We start from the raw sequence: 27,061 nt of genomic DNA, 5'->3' as shown, positions 1-27,061 counted from the left end.
TGAGATAAATTCGATCAGGTTTCGAAGTAAAATATTTTGTATTTAAGACTATTCTCTTTTTCTTCTCTTACAATAGCTAGTTTCATTTCGAGTGTAAAAATGTCTTTCGTTTTCCTCTTAAGCTAAAATCTCGATGATGTCGTTTCCTGATCGAATATCCATGGAATTGAAAGAACCCATCAATTCCTTATTTCTCGAGTTGTTCCATGTTATGCAAAAAGTCCGGAGGTCTTTCTGGGTGCTTTTCCAAGTTTTTCACTGAGCTGAGTGTTTTGCAAGGTGGCTTGGAAGGAAGTTTTAGCCACATTTTCTACATTATTCTTCGACTTTTTCTCCCGTGGTAATTGTAAATGTCTCCCTGCAAAGACTTATTATTCAATTGATGAATAGGCTGCGCACTTTTTGTTTGATTATATTTGTTTGAAAGCATAAATCGCTTTGTTTCCAATGATGATATTTTCCCATTTAAAGACAAGAAATTAGCTTCAAATAGCAGGGGTATTGCTCTGACTGTTTTCCAAAGGTCAAACAGCGGAGAAACAATTCGTTATCATCAGAAACAGCTGATGATGACGTTGCAAATCCGGAGAAGGCTCTAGTATCTTTGGGGCCTGGAGTTGAAACTGCTATTATGAACGCAATATCGAAGGCGCAGGAGGCAGGGTTTCAGCTGAATTTCAACATATGGAAATCATTTGAAGAGAAACAGATAGAGGCTTTTAAAAATCTGGTTGACGGCATTGCGGAGAATGCGTCCCGCATATCTAAAGTCGAGGAAACTACTGCATCGAATGTTGCAGATATATCCGAACTCCAAGCAACTACGCAAAAACTGAATTCTCAAAATGGCATGCTTATTAAACAAGTATCGGCACTGGACCAAAAATGCAACAACTTAGAGCAAGCGGCGCTAAATTCCACTTTGGAGTTACATGGACTACCGTATGAACAGTCTGAAGATCTGCCTTCCACCTTTTGCAAGGTTGTTGCAGTTCTGGGAGTATCATGCACTAAAGATGACGTTATCTTCATTTTTAGAACACATCCTGCAGATTCGTCCCGCTCGAAGCTACGAGCCATTGTAGTGGCCAAATTGGCAAAATCAGATTATGTATGCCAACATAATCAGAAGGAGCAAAAAGAAGAGGGGTTTATCCACCAAAGATCTTGGAGGGGAGGTAAATCAACCTATGTACATTAGCGAATCTTTGTCTAAACACTATAGACAAATTTGCAGTGCTGCGTTGGAGCTGAGGAGAGCAAAAAAGATTAAATTTTTATGGATTGTTGATGGAAAAATGTACTGCGGTAAAGAAGAGGAGGCACCAAGGATCTTGCTTTCCCACCCACGTGATGTCGATCCCTTCGCTAGCAACTACTGGATTACTTTTGGATTTTCAGAATGTGGGCTGGGGGCTCGCTTTTATATCCTTTTTTATTATTATTATATACCCTGTTATAGTTTATTTGCTCATATTATTATTATGATTCTCCGACCTATGCATTCCTAAATTTAAACATTACCTACTGTCGCGCATTTTATCAACAAACCCTATACATATATTCAACATTCTTCATTCTGTATAGAGAAGCGATACTTTCAGCAGGACTTTACTATGTTACTTTTTGATTGCGTGCTCCAACCGAGGAGCTGCTCGCAGAAGTTTTTCTCCTGTGCTTTTTTAATCCGGAATTTCAGGAGTGATTACTCGAGATAGATAACATTTGATGCATTTTGTTCACCCCTGATACTGAAGTTAAGTCCGAGTGTTTCAGCAGCCTTCTTCGCTGCTTTGTATAGAAACGCTCCTTTGCCCATTTCTTCGTGCTTCCTGAAAATTTTAAAAAGAGGGTCTCTTCGACTTGCGACTCTATGTATTCTAACCAGAATAATTCTGTTGTGAAGGCATTCAAGATTCAATATTCCGCGACCATCTTTACGGCATACGATGTAGAGTCGCGGAACAGAAGACTTGAAATGCATGCTTTTGTTCATGTGCATAATCTTTCGTGTCCCGATGTCAAGGGATCGGAGCTCGTTCTTTGTCCATGGAACAACTCCAAATGAGTAAAGTACTACGAGGACGACAAGTATGTTCTTTGCAGATACTTTGTTTCTCGCTGACAGTTCGGAAGACCAAATCCATAGGATGAGACGTTTTTATCTGCTTCGGAGAGTATCCTTCATAGATACCACATTATAAATGCGGCTCGTCGCTTGAAATAAATCTTGGCGCATTTTTTTAACTCACATTCCTTTCCAATGTCCTTAGTGTATCGTTCGACAATCCCTAGAGCTAGATGTAGTTGCTCTTTGTTTTTAGCATAGATCTTAAGATCTTCCATGTAAAATACATGGGTGACCTTGTACTTTCGATCTGCAGGTTTGCCGCACAAGTGCCTCTCATGATGTCACCCTGAAAGACACCTCTCTGAAAGCTTAACTTGTTAGTTTGTCACACATTGTTTTCCATATCAGATAGTAAATCTGGTTTTCCAAAGCGGCATCAATCTCTCTGTGCACCTCACGATTTTCGGATGACCCTTTAGCCTTTTCCAGTCAGATGATAAGTCTATGGAAGGTCGAATCTAAAGCTTTCCTGTAATCAACCCAGGCCATCGATAGGTCACGCTGGTAGGATGCTGCATCTTTGCAGACACATATAGCAATGAGCAGGTTCTCCCCATATCCTGCTACGCCTTTCTTTGAGCTGCGTTGTTCATACATGACTTGCCACACATGTCCGGTTGTCTAAATAATCCTATCATTTAGGATAGCTGTGAAGATCTTATACAGTGTGTTCAGACCAGTGATTGGCCTGTAATTCTTCGGGTCAGCCAAATTGCCCATTGACGGTAGGAGTACTGTGCGTCCTTCCACCAACCACTCCGGAATCGACTCTTCCGACTTTAAATATGAGGTGAAAACACGGCCCAGATGCTGATGGGTTAGAGGGAAATTCTTCCGCCATAATTTCTTGATACCATCTGGTCCCGGATGGATGAATATTCTTCCTCAAGGGTTTTGAGGACATTGCCCAGATCTTTGAAGCTATTCATCTTCTTTGAGTCTTCTTTAGTATACGACGAACTTCGTAGACTTCTCACCAAAATGCTTCTACCTCCTCTGATTTGGGCAAATGGTCGACTGTAACTGGAGTCTTTGAAGAGTCGAGATGGGTCAGAGAAAAACTCTTGGTTTTCTCTGACCCACCTCTTTCTCCGCTCTAGACTTCTCACGTAAGATAGTACCCGTATTATGTCGACCATATGCTGCGCAATGGTTGGCAGATTTGACTTATTCAATTAGTGATAAAGGATACATATTTTGCGCTCTAACTGCTGAACCTTGGTAGTAAAATTCCTGCCAGATGTTGTGTAGTTAATCACACACTGAATGCGAGACGCGTACTGTCTTGCCCAGCCTATCTTTGTGATAAGTTGATGAATTCGTCTTTTGGTCCTATGATTTGCCGTTGGTTTTGTTTATGGGTTGCATCTGCCAAAGCTCTCGCTGAATTATACAAACCACAATTGATATTTCAGGGGTCGAATTCTTTGGGAAAATCTCCACGAATCTCGTCATCCAGTGCAACCAGATCTTTAAACTTGAAAGAAACCTGAATCCTAATGTTTCTCCAGGTACTAAAGAATCGCTCTTCCTTTATTGGATGCCTGCCCGCGGTTGGCCTTAGTGTCGCCTCTCTTTCTCTGTTGCCGGCTTCTTCTGGCTGTGCTAAAGTAGGCGCTTCGCATATATAGTCCCTTTTTTGGAGTACTTCGGGATAGTTTCGCAGACGTTGATGCGAAATGAGCGATAGATCTGGGTGTTTATCGCAACACAGATCATGTAGTCATACTATGTAAACCTCTCGTTCAGGGGCCACACTCGCATCTTAGCACACTAGCAACTATGTTTGGTGTTATCATTGTTGTTTTCACGAGAAGTCATGGAAAGGGGTTCGTCCATCCTTGTAGAGCCCCGCATGCAAAGATAATGCTGCGTGCTCTGAGAGGTCGTCCGGTATGCCAGCGTCACCCTTCGAGACACCTCCGCTTGGGGTTAATTCCTTCAGGACAACCCTGTGCGATTTTCCGCGAACCCTATTAATTTTTGTAACCAAACAAATTTCTGTTCAAGACCTGCATCTTTACCCTGCACCGCGATTAATAAATGATCGGCAGCCTCATCAGCGTACACCGTGGAGTGGCAGGAGGGATGTGATGGATAGGACTACGCCTTATCAGCGGACTTGTTCTATCCGAGAGGTAGAAGGATCCCTTTCCCAAGATTCCACATTTTGTTCAAAAACTCCCGGTTTTCCTGCTAGAGATTGGAGGTAGCTGTTCGGCTGGGAGATCGGATCTGCTGGACGACTTCTGGAGGTACCCTGGATCTCTGTAGTATTTAACTTTACTTTCCACCACTGAACACAGTATATCAAAACTACTCAGCATGGGACTTAGGAAAATTGATTGCTCACTGTGAGCTCCGTTCCTCTTATATCCTGGGTCATCGTTCCGTTTGCTTGTGGGAAAGACAGCCACCTATATGTCACTTATGTATTAGTCAGGCCCGGCGTGGCGACTGTTAGTCACCTGGTGTTTGCGTGAGTGTAATTGGATTGCCTACCATCGTGTGTTGTAACCTTGAAACCATTACAATATATATATAGCTATGAATTTTATTTGTAATCATAATCATATATAAATAAAATTCTAAATGAATACAATGTAATAAATATTATGCAACATCTGAAATGACTTTTACTTCCGTTGGCTGGCATCCTGACCTCAGATATCAGAATACTAAGAGTTCCGAGTCGCCCATCTCCGCAAAATGTTAGTCTTTCTTGCAAGTCACAGTTCAAGCATGGTAGTCCCCAGGCTTCGGATCAAGCCCTATCTCCCTAGTTTTTTTACTCCAAGCCTTGTCTGGTTGAAGAACTTCCAAGACCAGGGATGGAATGACTTGGCTTCTGTAAGTGATGATGATGAAAATTAAAAAGAAATACAGACGATTTAAAAAAGGACTCCCATGAAAAGAAAGATTCATAATTGGTCCAGGGGTGCTATTTTCAAGAGCATTCCAATTTTTTCAGCATACTAAAATTTTAGTGCGGTATTTTTAGAACACTAAAATTTCATTTTTTGTTAAAAATTCATGTTTTTGAACTCAAATTATAGTAATAAATTCTGGGAAGGCTGATTATTTCGTTACTACGTTACTGCGTTTACTACGTTTATTACGTGGACCCGGAATCGCCACTTGATCGGCAAGTCACTGAAACTAATAGTTATACCGTAACGAATTTTTAAACGTGATTATCTCGAAATTGTCTAATTTGCAGGGGTTTCTCTTTATGGTACTATCGGAAGGATAAACCGAAAAGTTTAAAGATATCGGGTTATTAAATTATTTTTTTGGGTCAAAACTGTTGAAAAAATGGTCGAAAATTTGGACCTTCGATTAAACAGCCGATATAAATTTTAATTTTCAACTTTTTTATTATTTTATAGGTTTATACTTCCCTTTAACTCATAAGTAATTGAACAAAAAAACCTTTTTTATATCAGATAAATGGAAAAATTTTGACAGTTGCAGCAGTTTTCGATCCCACGGAGCAGACGCTCGAAGAAATATTCTTCAGGGTCACCATTTTGTAAAAAAAATCACATGTTTTTTTATACTTTAACAATGTAAGAAAAAGATGTTAGAATCAATAAATGATCTAGTTATTTTATCAACTTAAAAAAAATTCATTTAAATTGATTGATTTTACCATTTCTAAAGGTATCTCCCCCCTGAAGATTCATTACTTTACTGAAAAATAAATCTATTTCTTTGAAAATAAAAATTTGCTGAAAAGTTTTTTTTTTTATTAAAAATTAATTTGTTGGATGACGAATGTAAATATTTGATCGAAAATTGTACTTTTTGTTTTTAACCTAACAAAAGAAAAAAAATGGATACTTTCAATATTTTTCAAGCTTATGTTTCTATCTCACCGAAAATATTATTTTCATAAAATCAGAAAGCCCACCAAAATATGCATTGATATGTTCTGTTACAATGAACGACTTTTTAACTTACGGTACTGTTATATTCGAAATTAAAAACTCATAGAAAATATGTAACTTTTTTTTAAGCCAAGGGAAGAAGGCGTAGCTTATGTCCGGACGTATAGACACTGAAATGGTACCGTACTGAAAACTTGAAATACACCATTCCTTTACAACAAAACAGTCCTGTCAGTAAGTGAGAACTTAATAGCAAGTGAATTGAGTAGCTCCTATGCTATGGAGAGGGACTATACTAAAAACATGACAATAGAAAAATGGGTTGTTCACATAGACGATAAAACTTAGAGCCTTCCAAACAGGGGGTGAGTCTCAGAAGAAGGCGACATAAAGGAATTTTCAGTGACAAAATAAACACAGTGCCGTCTATACAGAAGAACGGAAAGAAGCATAAAACACGCTATTAAGTTAATTAAACCAATAAGAGTGCCAGTCCCTTTTATGGACTAAGGAAGGCAACGGAAATCGAAACAAAGTCAATTCTATTTCTGGCGGGGTTAAGTTTATTGGTTTATTATAATATACTGAATATATTAACCCTAGACGGATCCTATACATTTTTTTGCTCTCACTGGGTCCTGTGGGTGACAGATGTCCCCCATTTGGATTCCTTGTGCACAATCTTTTCGTTTCGTCGGAATCAGATGTTCATATGCACCATTTTCTGCGTTTTATAATATTGAAGAGATTGATGTATATAACATCCTGTTTGAATAAATTTGAATAGTTGAAAAGATGTTCAAACCAATCAAAATCGTGAAAAATCGTGTTTTTGAAATTTTTTGGAAAAATCATGTCATTTCTTCGTTAATTTCTTGGTTAATTAACCAATTTTGAAATTTCAAACTTTAAGGTGGTGTAGGTTATAATTAGGTTCCTGTCAAAAAGTATAGTTATTTGAACATTCAAAGTTAGAAAAAAAAATTAGAAATATTAGAAGTGCAGGCAGAAAGCTTATTATTCTAAATAATTTAAATGTATAATAGGTCAATCTCTTTGTTTTTTGATGAACAATAAGATGGTTTTATATAAATAAAAAAAATTAAGAAAAAGTTTTTTCGATGAAAAAGTGGTTAGTAAGTTTGAAATATAGGAAAAATTCGTCGGAATTAAAAAAAGAAGCCTTTTCTAAAAAAAAATTTTATTTTTAAACTAATTATCGAAATAAAATTGAATTAAAAAACATTAAATTAAATGGAATATTGTATCAAATAAGCTGAATCTACTTTGGTGCAAAGGTTGCACAAGACCGCCCTATGTTCGACACACGCAGGTTGGTTGCAACTTCTCTCTCTTTCCTGCGACAATGCAGTTACAGCATCAGCACTTTTTAGTTCGTATATTCTCGACATCTTGGATGAGAAAAACAATTATTCATTCATTATTTATTAATTGATTTATTATTTGATTTTACGAGCAAAGTATTACTGAAATTAAAGAAAACAATTTTACATTGATATATATGACGATTTTAGTCATTTTTATGTATAATTTCCACTTCAATTGTAAAGAGCTAAATCTTCTGATCGGTGATATCGTTCTTGCGAAACATTCATTACCGCATTCTAGATGGTTGTTAGGTCGTATAATTAAATGCTACAAGGGAAAGGACGATTTAGTACTTTCTGTTCGCGTAAAAACTGCCACTTCGGAATATGAACGTCCGATTACTCAGATTTATCTGTTACCAGTCAGAGCGCAAGAAATGAGCGAAATCTGAACAAAAATATTATTAATTAGATTTAAAAAAAATTATTCTGTAAAGTTAGTGGATTATTGCGGGCGGCTAAGACTATTAAATTGTTGTTACATTTTACTGTTTTTTTACAGCGGGCGGCATTTGTGTTGTTGACAAATACTCGATTAAGCACTTATTGTTTTTTCTTTTCATCGTGCAGTTACCACTCACGAGGCGGGCAGTATGTTTAAAGTTCTAATGTTTTGTCTTTATGAGATTTTCTGATATTAAAAATTATTCAATTTATCAACATCGCCTATTTGAAAGCTATTTTCAGTTTCCTTATTATTTAAAGGAATGTTTGAAGTTACGTGATTTCTCAGTTTGAGTGTGTGATGATAGCCTTGTCGCTTGAGAAAACCAATGTGCGAGCAGCAGTTAATCGAGACAGATCATTGTCCGATCATTTCAGACCAGTAAAGTGATTAACTCAATAAAGACATTAAATCTTAGATCTTACAAAAATGTCTATAAACCAGTGAGTGATCTGTGTGGTTCTCAAGAATGGTCTTAGTCTGCCAAGTGTTTTATACTTAAAAATACAACTTGAACTATGTATTATTTCTAACGATTCTTCTCTGTCTATTCCTGATCTGGAAAAATTAATTATTTATAAACATAAACATTAAACAAACCATTTGTTTGGAATGCAAAGTTAACCAAGATGGGCCTTTCCACCATGAGGAATGCCTTATCAATTTTTCGGGCATGAATCCCCGAGTAGCGCAGTCGGCCGGATTATCTTTAGTAGAAATGTATCACCATTTCGCGCGAGGTACCAGCTCATGAATTAGGGAAACTCTATTAGCGACAACCACAGGCCAATTGGAAGGATGGTTTCCTAGCCAAGCCAAAAACTTACGGAATCAGTGTGACAGTAAACAGGTATTTTATCCAATGACACAGTTTCCATGACAAACTTAAGTGTCTTAGTTAGCAAGGCAGCCCCTCACAACTCCAAATACGAGCCTCTTGTAAATCTTCACTAAGAATTCTAATGTAAATGGAAGCTGAATAAGCCTTAGAGGAAGCGTCAGAAAAGCCATGAAGCTCGAATTCAGAGTTTGTCTGCAGTTGTCGTGTCCATCTGGGGACTGAAAGTGCTTCTAATTTTTTTAGAGAACCATAATAATTTAACCATTGAATTTCAAGATCATCAGATAGTCTGTCGTCCCAGTCTAGTTTACGCAGCCAAAGTTCCTGCATTAAAATTGTTGCCACTATTATGACTGGAGTTACCCAACCCATAGGATCATACAACTAAGCTATTAATGAAAGAACAATCCGTTTTGTTGGATTTTTGACTAAAGAAGAAGTCACTTTACAAAGGCATGAATCAGACTCAGGATCCCAAAATAAACCTAGAACCTTCAGCTCAGCATCCTCCGCTAACGGAAATGCGATAGCACGTTCGTGTTCTGCGAGAGACAATCTTCCAATAGTTCGGGTTCATTTGCGGCCCATTTTTTGCATATAGAAACCATCAGCTTCTAATAACAGTGTGACTTGAGCTAGCGCCTCTTTAGCCTCAATCTGACTATCTGCACCAAACAAAACATCGACGTAAATATTATTTTCTAATATAGTTTGGGCTAAAGGAAATCTACTCCCTTTATCATAAGCTAACTGCTTAACCACTGGAGCACAGGCAATACAGTAAGTGACGGTTAAAAGTCTATAAGCGATGAGCCTTTTATCAGGAGAAATCCAGACAATTCTTTGATAGTCGCAATCCCGAGGGTCAACTAGAATTTATCTAAACATTTTTTCAATATCAACCAAATAAACAAAGCGATATGTTCTCCAATTCATAATGATTGAAACCAAATCATTCAGAATTTTAGGACCGATGTTAAGATGAAAATTGAAGGAAGTATTATTAGAAGTGAAACTGGAAGCGTTGAAAACAACCCTTAACTTAGTAGTGGAACTACTTTCTCTTAAGATAGGGTGATGAGGCAAATACAAAGTTTGTGGAAAACTATCCAATTCCTTTTCTGGAAAAAGTTCCATGTGTCCAAGGCTTTGATATTCTGATAAGAAACTGGAGTATTGTAACAATAATTCCGATTTCTCCGATAAACGACGAAGTACTTTATTCGAAACGATCGTAGCTCTCTCCAGGGATGCACCTATTTTTATGGGAGGACCGTTTTTGAAAGGTAAATGTATCATGTAACGTCCGCCTTTGGTTCGTTGGTAATTCGTGGCAAAATGCTTATCACAAAACATTTCGTCATCTGTTAAAGTATTTTTAAAGAGAACTTTCTCCAACTCCCAGAACCTGGTTAAGTCTTCATGCAAGACTTCTGCTGAAATAGCCTGATGTGATGAAACTGGAATGTTAATTTCTATTTGATTTGTGACTGGAGCCGGCCCAGATAATATCCAACCAAAAACGGCACTTTGTGCAGTAAGGGAACCAAATATACCCTGTTGCAGACCAGGAAGTAAACATGAGCCATATTTATCGGCCCCTAAAATCAAATCAACTTGATGGAAGCTAAAGGGATTTGAATCTGCTAACCGTAACTCTTTTAATTGATCTTCATTCTCCACGTTAGATCTCACAGGAGGAGCATATGTTGTAAGGTGTAATAATACTAAAGCTTGGATGTGGACTTTAGGACAGTTTTTTTCTGTAGGAATTAAATTAAATTCTGCTTACTTTCGTGAAGAACCAATATTAACTTCTCCAACCCCATAGACCTTTTTGTAGCGTTGACTTAATATTTTAATTGCTCTCTCGGTAATAAAACAACATTCAGATCCTTGGTCCAGCAAAACTCTAAATCTATGACTTCTTCCATTTTTAGCTTGGTAGGGAATTTGATTGTGACGCGAGAGAACCTGAAACTGCCAATTGAGAAGTAATCGATGCAGAGTTAGTTGGTGGTAAGGTGAGATTTGAGTTCTAATCATCGGAGTGCAACAGGGAATTATGTTTCCTACTGCACTTGTAACATTTGAATTTACTAACACAATCATGAGGTCGATGTCCAGGCGTGAGAATATTACAACAACAATGATTTTTTGTAGCAACTTCCCTACGTCTGTCCACAGCATTGAGGCTCCTAACTGCCGATTGTTTTGAAGCCTTAGGGATCGTCCACAAATTACGTAAGACGTTTTTCTTTTGTTTGAATAAAGACGAGCACAAAATTGCTGTGAAGTTGAGAAGGACACAACGATATAAACAAAAGAAAAACATCTTACGTAATTTGTGGACGATCCCTTACTCTTTTCTTGAGAACTCGCACGAGGCGTGGAAGCTTTAATAGACTCCAAAATACGTATGCGAGTCTCCAAAAATGAGTCAAGTTGCTGATAAGTGGGGTAATCAGTGCTAGAACCAATATGCATCTCCCATTCCTTGAGATTACTAATATCAAACTTTTTAACCATTAATAAAACAAGTAAATCACTCCAATATTCTGTTAAGCGTTTAAAATTTTTGATAGCCGCCAATGAATCATTTGTTTTATCGTTTTTTTATGCGTTCATTTACATGAAAATATGAATGTTACTTGACGTGACGAAACTCGAACGTAAAGGATCCTCTGGAAGACAAATGTGCCCCAAGCGCTCAGCAGTTCGTTTTCACTTAACAGACAGCGAACAACTGGTAACATCAACCATTTCACCGCACTCTCGGATAGTTGAACTGAATTATGCTTATGATCTGCACCAAAAAATCCGAGATTTTTACTCAGGAGAATTTAAGGAATTTCGTGTGGGCACATTTGTTCCCTGCAGTATCCGTGTAGGGTTAATGTTATTATTATATTAATATATTAATATTATATACAATATTAGTTATATACAATTATAAATTAAAGCCCTTGGGCGGTTAAAATTTTATTTGTTCGTTGTGAATAGCATTTTATGAACAAATCTGGCTCATGGATATCTGAATCTTTCGTGAAAACTTGTATCACTTCGGACCGTACGGGTGAGTTCACTCATGCAACAATTGATCTCATGAACGCTCATTTTCAATTTTTGAAATTAATGTACTTGGCCTTTAAACAGCTCAGAAATTAAATTTTACTTTCTACCTCGATACTATCTTTATTTTTGGGCAGGGCTTCTTTGTAAACAGATTTAAGAAGGTGCTTGGACCATTTCCGGACCTGGAACCTTGATTTCTCCAGTTTGAACCACGCAGTGTCCAACTTGCATCTGTTCATTTTTTCCAAACAGGCGATCAGTAGTATATCTTCTAATTGAGGAACTCCGGTGTATTGCTAGTTATTTTGATTTACACTCAGTTCACGATAGAATCTTCTTTCATTTGTCCGAAAGTTTTGATTTTGTTGCTTTTCTGCACTACTTTTCTTGTGCCGATGCAGTCTGGTAGTAAGAGCATCAAGTCTGCCGTTGGGAGTCCATAATCTCATCCAGTATTCCTTGTGTTAATGTCTCGATGTGCCGAGGATCGATGATTTTAGTAACATGGTTAACAGCTTTCTGGTTCTATTTACTTTATTTATATTGAGTTAATCGACCCAATATGCACCTTAGTTTGTTGACATCCATATCCAACCTGATCTTCAATGGTGGATTTCGATTCCTTGCTGGGACTAGAACTGCATTTGCAGGCCTTGTTTTGTGGCCTAACATTCTAACGGTTGCCACAGCTGCACAGTATACAAGAGTGTACACCTCTAACGCAGTTTATATTGCGTTCAAATATGTAGGTAAAACCTTGCTGTTGAGGTGTTCTATTATTGCACGCAGATCACTTGTAATGTTCATTTTGGACAGAGAATGCCTTAGTGTTGGTTCTATATATCTGAACTCTAGTAAAGCATGGTGAAAATTCCTTTCAAGGTGCTGTAGTTTTTGTGGGATTTCGTTACGCACATCATCGTTATTAAAATCTGAATGTGGTTCTAGTGGATCCGGTACATGATGTTCATTATCCCTAGCATCTATTCCTTCAGCTTCAATCAAGCCTTCGTTGTTCATATCTTCCAAGGCGAGTTCATCAATAGGAAGCTGCTGTTCCACTTCCATTTTGATAGCAGCTTTTTCAACAGCCGAAAGCAATCTGTTTATAATAGTGCCATTTTTTTCGAGAGCTGGTGGGAAATCTTTCACATACACGCGGGACGATCCGCACTTCCCGGAACCGGCTTATTTCTTCTGACATCCATCATTTTGCAACCAAGATGTAAGGACCGTCCTTAGCGGTGTGGCAGCGGTGCACAATGAGCTTCGACCTTTTTCAGGTACACAGCTGTTCATCTACAGTAAAATGATGTTGAGACTTTAAATTTGCACCAGAGTTCATGATACTCAAAGCAAGTGCTAAATTAATTCTATAAACTTTTTGATTTGCAAGTCTGATTAAGCGGAACAGAGAATAGTAGGCTAGTACTTGAGTTCCTCAAATTCAAACAAATTAGTTATTAAATGATTACACCATTTCACAATTAGTGATTTATGTATTGCAATGAAAAATTTTGTCATAAGTTTGTAAAATTGATTGCATTGTGTGTTTCGAAATATTGGAGTAGCTTAACTTCGAATCAGTAAAATCACTCACGTAAAGTTAAGCATTCACTAATTAGTGAAGTCCAACATAAACATATTATTTTTTTCCAACATTCGGCCGAAATAAAATAAGCTTATCCTCTTTAGCTTCTAAAGCTTCCTTAAAAAGATAAGGAAGGTTAACAAGGTGAGGTGGTCGGTTTTCCTTGTTTTGTATTCTTATAATATTTATATTTTTTACGTACAAACATTATGCACATTGAAAAAACGTAGACATAGTTGTTAACCTGTAAACGTCTTCCTTCAGCTTGGTATTACATTTTTGAAAATACAAACGAAGTATGTAACATTGTTTCTCTTTAATATTTCATTTCAAGTAACGCATGTAAAGATATCCCTCTTGATTTGTACTCATAAGGTAAAATATATGCAGGCCTTCGGATTTGAAACTTTAGTCGATTCACTCTGTTTGCGAACTCTTTTTCGGAGACGATTGATTCACGTATAGAATCATCGTGGTTTTTGGAATCGCAAAATTTTTCGCTTTCTCGAACCTATCTTTCGCTCTCTTCTTAATTCTCGAGTTTGTTCATATCAGTCTCTCACCAGGTTTTCAACTGAGAGGCAAGGCCGTCAATAAATATTTTTGGTTTCTAATTTTACAATCTGTACAATTTTCACTCACATAAACGACACTGTCAAAAAATTTTAATGTAACTTTAAAAATTTCATAGTAGGTCCGTATATTACCTACTATCAAAGTAGCGTTTTCACAGGCAATAGCGAGTATCCACGTTCAGTCGGGAATTTAACTTTTAGGTTATGTAATTTTCCAGGCAGATTCTGTACAATCGCAATGATTTGTAAATATGTAGGTTAATGCATTTTAACAGCAAATATTTGAATTTTCATAATTGTTCGTAATTCCAGTATCTGAAGTAAAAGCGTTATTAATGGTAGCTTCTGTAGAAATTTTAAATTGCCCGTTAAAATCAGAAATGTTGCAGAAAGTAATATTTTTCAAATTATTAAATTTACATTTAATTAATATATATGCAAATGAAAGGACATACAAGGAAAATAAATCTGCATATAAATAAATAATTTATTTATGTAAATATATAATATATATACATATTTTTTTACTGAAATTCCCTGTCCCAAAATAAAAATTTATAAATCCGCACAGAAATTCCCTGTCGTACTATCACTGCACAAATAAAAACAATAATGTACATCGTGCAGGTACATTCATTTATAAATGTCTTTCCGTCGGCTTGAAGTTGGGCTTCGAAAAAGCGATGACTTTCTAGATAAATAGTCAATTCATTCATGGAATTTATATAAAAATATTTTTTTTCAAAGCCTAACTTCAAACCCGGATGGTAGGCATATATGAATCTGAGCGTCCAGTAAAAGCCTTATACTTTAAACGAAATTTGCCGCCATTTTCTGCGCCTACGCTGTCACGCACGACGTACAATTCTACCAACACAAAACACAGCTAATTTTCCGGCGGTAAAAATTGGAAGTAAAAGGAATTGGAAAACGCGAGCACTTTTGTTACTTCAGATTCATCCGCGTCGTCACGGTGGCGAATCCTGCAATCATCATCTATGTATCTCACTCGGCCTCCCTCCAGTGGCAAATTCTGTAATCATATTTGTTTACAGTATTTGTATGTCGTGCAATTTGTGGCTATTTCGTTTTGGCTACGGTTAAGAAAACTAGCGTTTGGAGTCGGTTACTATGGTTAATTACAATAGAAATAGAAATGGTCGGACTACCTATTTTGCATGGAAATTGCATTATTTTTTCATCTATTACTCTAAAATTCTAATTTAGGATTAAGAAATTACTTTGCATGCATTTTTCAATCATTATTTGTCATAAATATTAAATCTAAATATTTATGTAATTCAAAATTAGCGCTAACAGTGGCCTATCGGGTTGTCGGCGCGACGCAGCGCAGTTTAAAAAGTTCCCAAGATTGGGGACACTGGCACGCCGTAAAAACTAAGCAGTTCCCCCGCCGATGCGCTGGATGAAGCGATGGCCATCACACCGTCCGATAGTGCTCGAGTTTCATCAAATTGAAAACTCTTTTTGCATCTCGTGTTTTGCACAAATATAATTGCAATAAGTTATTATTAATAATATGTGGGCTACAGACTTCTCTAAATATTAAATCGTTGCAACAAATAAGAAAAATGAAATATGTTTAGAAAAATTCAAATCAACGGAAATGATAAAAACATAAATCACAAAGGCAAGCAAATACAGGAGGACTTTTGATTGGTCAAGGTGTGATAAATTTTTTAAAAGACGTTTAAACTATCAAGACGAGGGAAAAGCTCTTTGCTTCAAAAATTCACGAGAGACATACGCATTGACTTGAGAGGATGTAATAAATATTTCTTTAAACTTTTATCATACCCTGACCCATCAACAATCTCATATTAACAAAAGTTTGTAGCTCACCTATTATTAATAATAATTCGTTGCAATTATATTTATGCAAAATAAGTCATGCAAAACGAGTTTTCAATTTGATCAAACTCGAGCACTATCGGACCTTGTGATGGCCATCGCATTGTCCAGCGCTTCAGTGGGGGAACTGCTTGGCTGAGACGGCGCGCGCAAGCAAATTTGGGGGCGGGCGCGGTCTTGCCCTCTAGGGTAAAAAAAATTTGCAATGTTTTTTTGGACACGTACACACACCTGCATTGGAAGTTTTTTTTCACTCTAGAGGGCAAGTCAGCCCCCCTCCCAATTTTGTATTTACAGAGAAAGAAAATTCGTCGTTTTTGTTTTTTCGAATTTAGAATATTATGGTATTTGGTAATCGGAAAAAATAATTTGTTTTTAATCACTCAGCGTAAAAGAAGTTTTGAATAGAAAAAATTATTCTTGTACTGAAAATACGCATTCACCCAGAAGCTTTAAAAAATAGTAGAGAATGGAGAAAAAACTCCAAGCCTTGCGAATTTTAATAATCCGTCGCACACGTTACAGAGAGCGAGCATGCGATCACACTTCGACGACGTCGCGTGATACTTTACAGATTCAGATTACTTCTTGTCAATGCACAGGTAACCATTTTTATTTGTTCAGGATAGATTTATGGATTTACAACTTGGGTTATTTGTTTAATACATGGACCTATAAATTAACGGGAAGGAGCAAAAACCTGCGGGATCAGGGAACGCGTAAGTAAGGGATATGACGCACACCACGCATTCTCTCCCTACTTCCTCGGGGGAGGGCGGGCACGGTGATTGGTCTGTTCCGTCAATGACAGATTTTAGTTTAGACGGTTGAATTCGTAGTGTCATTCGGCATTTTAATGGGCGTTCTTTTTTAGATTGGTCAGTTTTTAAAAAGCTTACAATTTTCTAATTTTGGCAGAAAGAATATTATGTTTCTTTTAAATGCAATCATTTTTTGGCTCAACTGAATGCAAGCCGTGTGTGCCCGCGATCGTTTTGCACTCTCAAAACGAATTTTAAGAAAGTTTTCTGCTTCTTCATAATCTTCTGTATCTCTGTATACTACTGACATATTTTGCAAAGAAAATTTTTTTGTTAGCCCAATTATAAAACTCTAGTGGCGTCGAAATTTGCTCTTCCGATATCATTTGTAAACTTGCTCTTCGAAACAATTTTTCATAGTCATTTCATATAATCGGAAAAAATCATTTGTTTTTAATCGCTAAAACAAATTTGTCGCGTTAAATGCAAGTGACCACTGTTTCGGCTTTCCATACATCTTCTACAAGTATTGATTTCCTCAAAAATTATAGATTAATGTCAAGCTCTCGATTTAAACATGAGTGCTACAATCCTTTCAATAAAGAAAAGCATATTGGTGCAAAGCAAAAAAAAAGTTTACGTAGCGTTTCGGCTTTAATACTTAAAAAATCAGATTTTTTCAAAGCGGGCAACGTTTTGTGTACAGAATTCAGATTAATAGCAAGTGAAATGGAGATAAACGATTGTTGTATGTACATTCAAAACTGTACGTTGGCTGCTTCAAAATGAGTGATTAGTTAAGTATAATGATCAAATGATCAGTATAGTTTCATGATAAAATTATTCTACGTGATAGATGACGCACCAGAAAAAAATATATTAGAAAATTATTCATATATTTTGGGTACATATTTAAATTTTATGAAAATATATTGTAGATTTTTAATAAATTTATATAGTTTAAAGAATCGACAAAGAATAATAATACTTTGAAAATTCACTTTAAATTTTTAATAATTTCAGGAAGTTGAAACAATGAAGAAAAAATTTATATGTGAAATTTAATCTAGATCATAATCAACTGAAATAAAAAAAAAATCATGTAAAAAAATGTATGTGAAACATAAAATACTTTATAAAATGTTATGAAAAATTTTGGTTCATTCAGCCTCAAAGTCGGATTATAATGAAGAAAGCTCATCAGAATCTGATTTAACGGACAGTGGATATAATGACTGCTATTCATCTTTCGATGATTTTGCAGAAGTAATATTTTAATTTGTCTCTTACATTATTTGAAAGTATTCAATAAAACAATAAGTATAATGGGACGTAATATCTTTTAGGACAAACAGGAAATTCCTCAAGAATTCATAGTACAATTTAAACAAAAATTCAATAATCCCGGCATTACTACAAAAAAATTCAAGATTTTGGTTCGTTTCCTTGAGCGCAGTTGAATGAGTTATCGGTATAGAAGCAAAGTTATTCCTGTTGTGAAGTAATAATCCTTTGAGACTTCTTTTAGAAGAATCAATAAAAAGTCTACACTCCTCATCCTTTAAATACCTGGTTTCAGTTCACCCATTAACCCTTGCACATCGTTACAATACACCAGCGATGGGTCGTCTATTTTCGTGAAGTATTTTCTAAATTTTACTTTTCTTTTTCAAAAATAATCAACTTTAACAGCCTTTGCTAGGCATTTCTTTTTTAATAAACATCGTAAGAAGTTCAGCACCATCCTTTGGTAACCCTGGAGCTCTTACCAAGTCATTCAGTTCCTCCTGCGACGTAACTTGGAAAACTTTATCCTTGCCTTTACCTGGGATGGAATCGTCGTCATTTTCGTGATGCTCCAATTCATCACTATATTCATAGGAATCATTTTCTTTTTCCGATTCAATGTTTTTCCTCGATTCGTCTACTTCATTGGAATCATTTCTTACATCAGAATTTCTCATTGCAACACGATCTTTCTGGTTTTTCTACTGTTTTGTCATTGGTATAAACAAAGCTTTGCTGATTTTTTCTGTTAAAACTTATAACGTCATTGAAACAAAAGTAACAGTCCTTTTTATGCAATGGCTCTTTCCACAATGTAGGTTTGTTATATTTCATGTCCTTAGAATGTCTGCTTGAATCCCAACGATGTAACATTTTAGAACAAGCAGCACATATTTCGTGGGGCATCCATTTTTAGTACGTTATTCAAGGGGGCTGTTATTTGTTACATATATAGCAACAAGCACTAGTGTCTTTGTTGCATGTATGTTGAGAAAGAGAAATTGGAAATTTTAAGTTTGAAGTTACTACCTTTCCGTAGCTCGACAACTTCCGAATTAAATTAAACAGAAAGTAGAACAATTTTACGAAAGTGATGACGATAGCACAATGATACCAGGTCAGAAAGACACCAGGACTGTCAAAATAAACGGTGAAAGTATCGTTCGTCAAAAAAGATTAATTATGGGGAATCTCTCTTTTGTTTACAAAAACTTCCTGCAAGAAAATGCTGGCATAAAGATCGGTTTTACGAAATTCTGTTGCCTGCGACAAGCGCATTGCATTCTAGCTAATTCAGATGGGACTTACACGGTTTGCGCGTGTCCCTTGTATAAAAATATGAAACTTAGAGCATCAGGTAATTGACAACATTTTTGGCCTGAGAACCATGGAATTTCAGAAAAGATTGCACAAGTTTTCGAAAATAACAATGTTGAAAAAATCAGACACGAAGAATGGGTAACGAAACCTATAACGACTTTGGAGAAAATGACTGTAACGATAGAAGAGTTCGTTAAATGTTTTCGTGAGGCAGGAAGATCATTTTCTAATCATTATTTCATTGCAAATAAACAGGCTGCTCATTATAAATTTTTAAAGAAAAATATCAATGATGACGGAATTTGGGTAATTTGTGATTTCGCTTAAAAGTACGCTTTCGTGGTTTCCATGGAAACAATGATAAATCTACGATATTCCTCATAGTTTTTCACTACAAAAAGGAGGTTAAAGTCAAACATCAAACGCTCATCATGATTTCCGATCGCAAAAAACACAACGCCACAGCCGTTTACTCCCCAGCAATTTAAAAACGTCAAACATTTTGAAAATATGTATTATCACGAACATGGTTTTCTGCATGCAGCTGAGTGGCATTTCCATGCGACAGTGCATGGGAAAGGCTCCTGCGATGGTGCTGGTGGAGCTGTGAAAAGAATGTCTTGAAGAACAAGTTGACAAAAGATATCAGAAGAGTCAATTTCGACGACATTAGAGCTTTATAAGTGGACTAGCAAAAACTCTTTTTTACAAATATGTCAGTAGTATACAGAGATTCAAGACATTATGAAGAAGCAGAAAACTTTCTCAAAAATCGTTTTGTAAAGTGTAAAACGAACCCTATTAGTTTCCTGATTTTCTCTCTCAGTTCGTAGGTTTGTTCTGGTTTTTGTTTTATTATTTCTGGCGTCGTGTATCCTCCTATGTAGTTTTCTTTAAGGTTATACGGGTGGTTTGTTTCTTCTCCGACGGCTCCCTCCTCGTCCGTTTCATTTTCTGGGTATTCCTCTAGTTGGGTTGGACGAGTTTCGCTGTTGGTGGTTACTTTGAAGATTTGCCTGGTGTGGTGGTGCCGATGATATTTTAAATCTTTTTCGGGTATTCCCGACATTCTTTGCTAGATCCATTTTATGGCTGGGCAGTTCTGGTAGTGTTCGAGCATTGTTGCTTCGTAGATGCTATTTTGGCAGTAGGCACATTAATTTCTTCGACCCTTTGTCTGAAAAGTAAATTTCCGTACTGTCTAATTTTTTTCTTAATATCTAGTGAGTCTGGTCAGTTGGGAGTCAATTGAGTCGGTTTGTATTCTCTATGTTATTGATCCATTGACATTTGTCATTTAAAGTAAAACTATTTTAATCTAAGTATCTTAGTATTTCTAATGCCTATCTATTCTTATCTATCTAATGGTTTCTAATTTTTAAATCGTTTATGTTCCATTCTCCTATGCTTTTTCCTTTAGTATTTTTTATTTCATAAATGGTTGGGAAAATTTTCTTTTTCATTATGAAGAGACCTTCGTACTTATCATAAAGCTTGCCTGCTTTATTATCTGCTTTATTTGATAATTCGGTTACTTTTTTTAAAACCCTGTCGCCTATTCTAAATTCTACGGGCCTTCTTCTTAAATTATAACTATTCGCTTGTTGTTTATTTGCTACGTCCAAATTTTTCTGGACTTCTTCCTTTATGGTTTGTAATCTTTTTAGTCTATCTGTCCATTTATCTATGCTTTGACATTCTATTTCGCTATCGTTCTCTAAATTTTTCCTTAGGGGCTGGAGTGGTTTCAATTCGCGACCTAAGTTTAAGAATGCTGGGGTAAATTGTATTGACGAGCGAACTGCAAATCGTCTATGTATTCGCCCCAGGTGGAGTGATCATTATCTAGGTAGGTTTTAATTATTTGTTTAACCGTTCTGTTTTAGCGTTCTGTCGGGTTCGCATAAGGGTAAAATTGAGGTGTTTTAGCTTGCCTAAAAGCGAATTTTTCGGTCAATTCTCTCAATGCTTTGTTCACAAATTCGCTATCATCCGTATTTTGTAATTTTAAATTATTGTTTCTTGTTCTGCTACGGTTTTCAATATTATTGTACGATAGTTAACGAGTTTCTTTTAAATTTTCTCGTAAATCGAATTGGACGGATTGCTTGGTACAAGATTGTTCGGTTCTATTATTTCTAATATTTGGTTCTATTATTTTCTCTCTGAGTTCAAAAGAGCTATTTTCTGGGGATCCAGTCTACTCCCTAGATTTTTTGCCCTTTCCCCCTTTCTTTAAAAAACCTTTCTTTTTGACGGTTCATTAATTCGTTAAATTTTACGCTTTCTAAGAGTTCATCTGTCTCTAAAGTGAACTGTGGGTTGTTTTCCAAAAATGAATCGCGTTCGTAAGTCTCGCTAATTATTTGTCTTGGATTATTTATCCGATTTGACGCGCCTATTGCGGGTAAATTTTCGTTATCCTAATAGAATGTATTGTTTTCCAACTCAAAGGTTCTGTTTGGTTGAATATTTTGAGTTTATCTGTCTTGGTTTGTCCTATTATTCGTACCGGGTGTTTCTGTGTTTTTTCGCGTTTTGTTTAAATCGCAATTGTTTAAACAAATTATGAAAAATTGATTTTTTCGATCTGGGCAATTTTTTTCTAGAAAATATGGCTTCAAAAGTTACTTTATAACCTGATATAATTCAACATTAGCTCAGACCCGGCGAAGATATGATTTTCGCGACTAACAGTCAGTACTTTTCCGACGCGCCTACCGCTCTTGCGCGCCCCGCGCGTTGTAGTCACATGTGCTAGGCCGCGCGCAGTCGATATTTCGGGAATGGGTTTGAAATCGAAATAAACATAACACAATTGGGGCGGAGGACAACAGCATCTGCACGGAGACATAAATTCAGCTCTATATCGGATAAAAAGTTTTAATGTATATAAGAACATTTGATATATAGTTTTTATTATTTTTCAAGAAATTTAGTATTTGTAATATTTACAATTTTATTGTGGATATTATTAGATTGACAAAGTATTTTGAGAAATATTTTCAAAATCATTATAGCTCCAAGCAATGAGTTATTTCAATTTATAATTTATTCAATAACGTGCGCAAGGAACTTATCGATCAATAAAAAGAGATTGTTAATATCAATAATAACTTATTTTTAAACTGCTATTTATTTCGAATTCAAACTCATTCCCGAAATTTCGACTGCGCGCGGCCGAGCACATGTGACTACGACGCGCGCGGCGTGCAAGAGCGGTAGGCATGCCGGAAAAGTGCTGACTGTTAGTCGCAAAAATCATATCTCCGCCGGGTCTGCGCTAATGTTGAATTACATCAGATTATAAAGTAACTTTTAAAGAATGAGTACGTGTTGTCAATTTTCAAAAATATTGAATAGGTAAAATGTTGTTAACGTTCAAAGTTAGTGAAAAACGTCATATTTCGTACATTAAAAAATGTATATCTTTTAAAATATGCCTTTTACGAAAAAGTTGCTGGAGACCTTTTCGTCTTAAAATGGGCCATATTTTCTAGAAAAAAATTGTCCAGATCAAAAAAGTCTATTTTTCATAATTTGTTTAAACAATTGCGATTTAAACAAAACGTACTACTTTTTCGAAAAAAATCCGGGTATATTCGGATTCATCGGCTCAAAATACATAAGAATAACACCTTTTTATCCTTGGACATATTATTGCATACGGCAGCATTGCCCGCTCCCGGACTAGTTTCGACATTGTTATTTTAGTTTTTCCCGATCTTAATTTCATTCGTTTTTGTTTTGATCCTAAATTCGTTTTATTGGGACAACCTGTTTAATCTCTCGTTGTGGTTTAACAGTTTAATATTATAATTTGATTCAGGGAATTTTCATCAAAGTTTTAATTGGGTATTAAATGGCTTGGGAGTTCAAAAATATGTTTATTTTTTTCTCTCTGATTATTTGTTTTGATAGTCCGTTGCGCGACCTTGCCGTGAATAAAGGATGCTTGTTGCGCATTGTGTATCGTTACCGCGCTGCGAATTCTCGCCTTATCGGGCGGTTGTGATTTTCAGCAAGCGTAAAACTCTATGCTTTTCTTTTTTGGGGTTTGATCTCTTTTTGCTAATTCAAATTTTATAGGAAATTTTATTTCTCTAAATTCGGGTTTCGTACTGAAATGTACGATTCTCCATTTCTCTAGGTTTATTACTTACTTTTGACCTTGATAGTAAACTAATTTTCTTTAAATGTTGGTTAATTTCCACTTGGTTTCAAAGCGAAAATTTTCTTTCAAAATAATTTCGCTTTTTGATTCCGTTTATCCTTTCGATCACGTTAAAATTTTCATTTTTAGAACACCCTGGTTGAATGTAAGATTTGCTTTTTTAAGTAAAAAAATGTTAGTTTTGTTTAAGAAATTTTGATTAGCTTTTTCATAATTGGACAAACTATATTAGGTTTCTCTAAAAGGTTTCTGGAATTTGTTTTGAATTCGATAAGTATATTTGAATTTATTTTAAAGATTTCTAATTAAAATTTTAATTACATTTTAGGTTGTCGCCAAGTTCAAAAATATTGTTATTTTCGTTATACGGCTCTTTGTTTACGAAATAAGTCGCGTGACCTTGTCGCGAATCATGAGGGTACGGGTTGTGTGCTTGTGCCTTTTATCGAGTTAAAATGTTTTGCTGTGGTTGTCGGTTAAAATTTTCGACAAGATTTACATAATATTTCATTGTACTTGAAATATAACTATAACCTCTATCACAGTGGTTGCATTGTTTATGTTTCTAGTTTGATTTAGAAATGTTTAAAGATACGGCTGAATTAAAATAACAAAAAAATATATATTATATTACAGTCACTTAACGACAGTTACGGGCCTGATGCATACGATGAACTTCTCACGCAAACTGAAATTCAAGGTCACATAAACAGCATAAACGGTATGGTCTTAATATATACTTTAGTAATTATAATAAATTAAAAACCTTTAATTCGACTTAATTACATTTTTCAGTTCAACGTGCATTGTGCGCTGTAGTTGAATCAATTTTTGGTGAAAACAAACACCTGATATCTGCATTGAGCGATCCAGTTCTTCAAGTTCAGGTATTAGGGTAATAAATAGGTGAATTTATGAAAATGAGACCATATAGATTAGCAATTATAATGATGATTTTGTCGAATTTCAGAAGGTATCTTATGAAAATTGCCAAATTTATAAAGAGAAGATCGCAAAACTAATTCAGAAGAGAGATTGGCAAGAAAACTTCCATTATCAGCAAAAACTTCTTCAGAAAACAGTAGATAATGCTAATAATATTGCATTAAACATATCCAAAAGTTAGTATAATTTTAATAAATATTTGTTCCATATAATATTTCTTGGACACTTCTTTGGAATTTATCTTTTTTTCTGTGAAATACAAGAAGAAACAGTATATTGCCTAAACAAAGCTTTACTAGAAGAGAATCTTCAAGAATTTTCAAAAACATTAATGGATCCTAATTTGGGGTTGAATGATAACATTGATGAATTCTCAATACCACTATACTATGAAGAAATGAAGATCGATTGTACGGAATCAAAGGTAAAAGAATTTACAGTATTATGTATCAATATACAGGGTGTTTTTTTTTAACTTGAAACTTTGAAATATCTCGAAAAATAGGGACTCTATGAAAAAATGTTGTGAATCAAAATTTAATCAGCCTGAGGAGAACATACACTGATGTTAAAATCGGTTCACTCACACCGCCCACTGGGGGCGTAGCTAAGGGCAAGTTCGAAATCTTAAATGGGAACACCTATTTTTCATTACATATTCGGATTATTTGGATAAAAATGCGTATGGTTTGTCTAAAACATTTTTCTCGTTTCGTGATAGATGACGCTGTAATCGACAAAATTCAATTTTTCTTCATTTTACAGTTACTGAAAATGCACGCCTACGATTCTGCAATACTCGAAATTAGCCTTAAAACAAACTACTACTTTCAGCGTAACACAGGGACAACGACGTAGACGTAGCAGTTTTCTGTTCCCTTCGGGGTGATTGATTAACGTGAGTCCCTTTAACTCTCACGATTCGGGGTGCTTGATTAACGTAAGTCCTCTCGACCCTCACGATTTGAGGTACTCAGTGAATCATCTTTTAATTAAAGTAAGTACTCAAAATGATGACCTTCGGCTTCAATGCACTTATTAATCCGTAATTCAAATGAATTTACACAACGGAGAAGTGTATCTTCTTGAATTTCAGTACCTGCACTTGTAATTCGGTCAATCATATTCTCACGTCTTGTTGGGTTTTCTTTGTATACTTTGTCCTTCAGATAGCCCCACAAAAAGAAATCTGGTGAATTAAGATCTGGCGATCTTGCCGGACAATTTATCGGACCGCCTCTACCAATCGAGCGACCATTGAAATCACGATCAAGAACTTCTCGTGCTACCGCTGAATAGTATTCCGGACAACCATCATATTGAAACCACATGTTCTGCCGTATTTCTAAACTTAAATCTTCAAGCAATATTAACAGTTCATTCTCCAGAATTTCTTGATATTTTGGACCATTTAAGCTGCCTTCGATAATCTGGGGACCGATCAGTTTGTTGCGAATTATTCCACACCATATGTTGACAGTCCACGGACGCTGGTGTTCGACTTCACGAAGCCACTGCGGATTTTCAATATTCCAGTAATGCATGTTGTGCCGATTAATTATTCCATGGCTCGTAAAAGACGACTCGTCGAGAATAATAAATAACGAAAAAAGTTGGGATTTGTTGTATCTGCTCACGTGCCTACTGACAAAAAGCTACCTGATTTTGGAAAATCAATTTTCCAAATACTGCTCTGAAATATTCCGGAATCACGAGCAATTTCTCGTGCACTAACGTGAGGATTATTATTGGCCACTGCAGCCAATAAAGCAATTTCATTATTTTCTTCAGTGACTGCTGTTGTACGGTTCTTTTTCTTAGGTCGAACATTTCCCTCGGTAGTAAATTTGTAGAAGTACGATAAATTAAAGCACGTGACACAATTCTATTTGGAAAACGCTGAGCGTAGAGATTGACAGCATTATCAAGATTTCTTCCAGCTTCTCCATACGCCAAAATCATTTCAATTTTTTCTCGTAAGATTAGATACTCCATTGTAAATTGGTATTCGGTTTAATCTTTGATCTAACTAAAATGAGTTTTGTCTTAACTGTATTTTTTATAATTTACTGTATTTGAGGAAAGCAAAAAGTAAACACTTTCGTAATGTTTCGATAGCCTCCGCTGGCCTCAACCTACAATAACGCCTGAGCTAAAATTTAGGAATATTCAGGAAACACTGTTAATGTAAACGTATCACTTAATAATTACTTCTCAAGAACGGGCATACGTTTTGGCATGTTTTTCAAAATAATAATTACCAAAGAGATCCGAACATCTATTCCCCTTATTTTTAACCGACTTCAAAAAGAAGGAGATTCTACCTATGTTCGTCACGATGTATTTTCTTATGTACGAGTTTTTATTGCACTCGTTCAACGATTCTGTAGCGATTTGAAAAATTCTTTTTTTCCGTGGTCAGTCATGTCACAATGAAAATGGTGTATTTTTTTTATTGTTAATGTATTGCAGAATCGTAGGCGTGCATTCTCAGTAACAATAAAATGAAGAAAAATTGAATTTCGTCGATTACAGCGCCATCTATCGCGAAAGGAGAAAAATGTTTTAGACAAATCATACCCATTTTTATCCAAAGAATCCGAATATGCAACAAAAAATAGGGGTTCCCATTTAAGATTTCGAACTTGCCTCCACCCCAGGGGCGGTGGGGGGGACCGATTTCAACATCAGTGTATGTACTCCTCAGAGTGATTAAATTTTGATTCATAACATTTTTTTATAGAGTGCCTATTTTTCGAGATATTT

The 27,061-nt window shown here is 35.9% G+C and overlaps 1 protein-coding gene across 3 annotated transcripts in view; it reads left to right on the top strand.

Annotated features, from left to right (window-relative positions):
* The window catches only part of LOC117168711 (ras GTPase-activating-like protein IQGAP1), a 343,802-nt gene that overhangs the window by 125,053 nt on the left and 191,688 nt on the right, over window positions 1-27,061 (top strand). For 2 of the 3 annotated variants that reach the window (XM_033354419.1, XM_033354417.1), the window contains 4 exons: window positions 23,987-24,071; window positions 24,146-24,237; window positions 24,321-24,471; window positions 24,559-24,719. In XM_033354419.1, the coding sequence (XP_033210310.1) occupies window positions 23,987-24,071; window positions 24,146-24,237; window positions 24,321-24,471; window positions 24,559-24,719 (489 nt within the window). The remainder of the gene's footprint in view (window positions 1-23,986; window positions 24,072-24,145; window positions 24,238-24,320; window positions 24,472-24,558; window positions 24,720-27,061) is intronic. The other variant, XM_033354418.1, reaches the window with a different exon arrangement.

The sequence above is a fragment of the Belonocnema kinseyi genome, chromosome 3, assembly GCF_010883055.1.
Source record: "Belonocnema kinseyi isolate 2016_QV_RU_SX_M_011 chromosome 3, B_treatae_v1, whole genome shotgun sequence".
Taxonomy (NCBI): domain Eukaryota; kingdom Metazoa; phylum Arthropoda; class Insecta; order Hymenoptera; family Cynipidae; genus Belonocnema; species Belonocnema kinseyi.
Note: the sequence above shows the minus strand (reverse complement) of the source record. Positions and strands in the feature narration are given on the sequence as shown.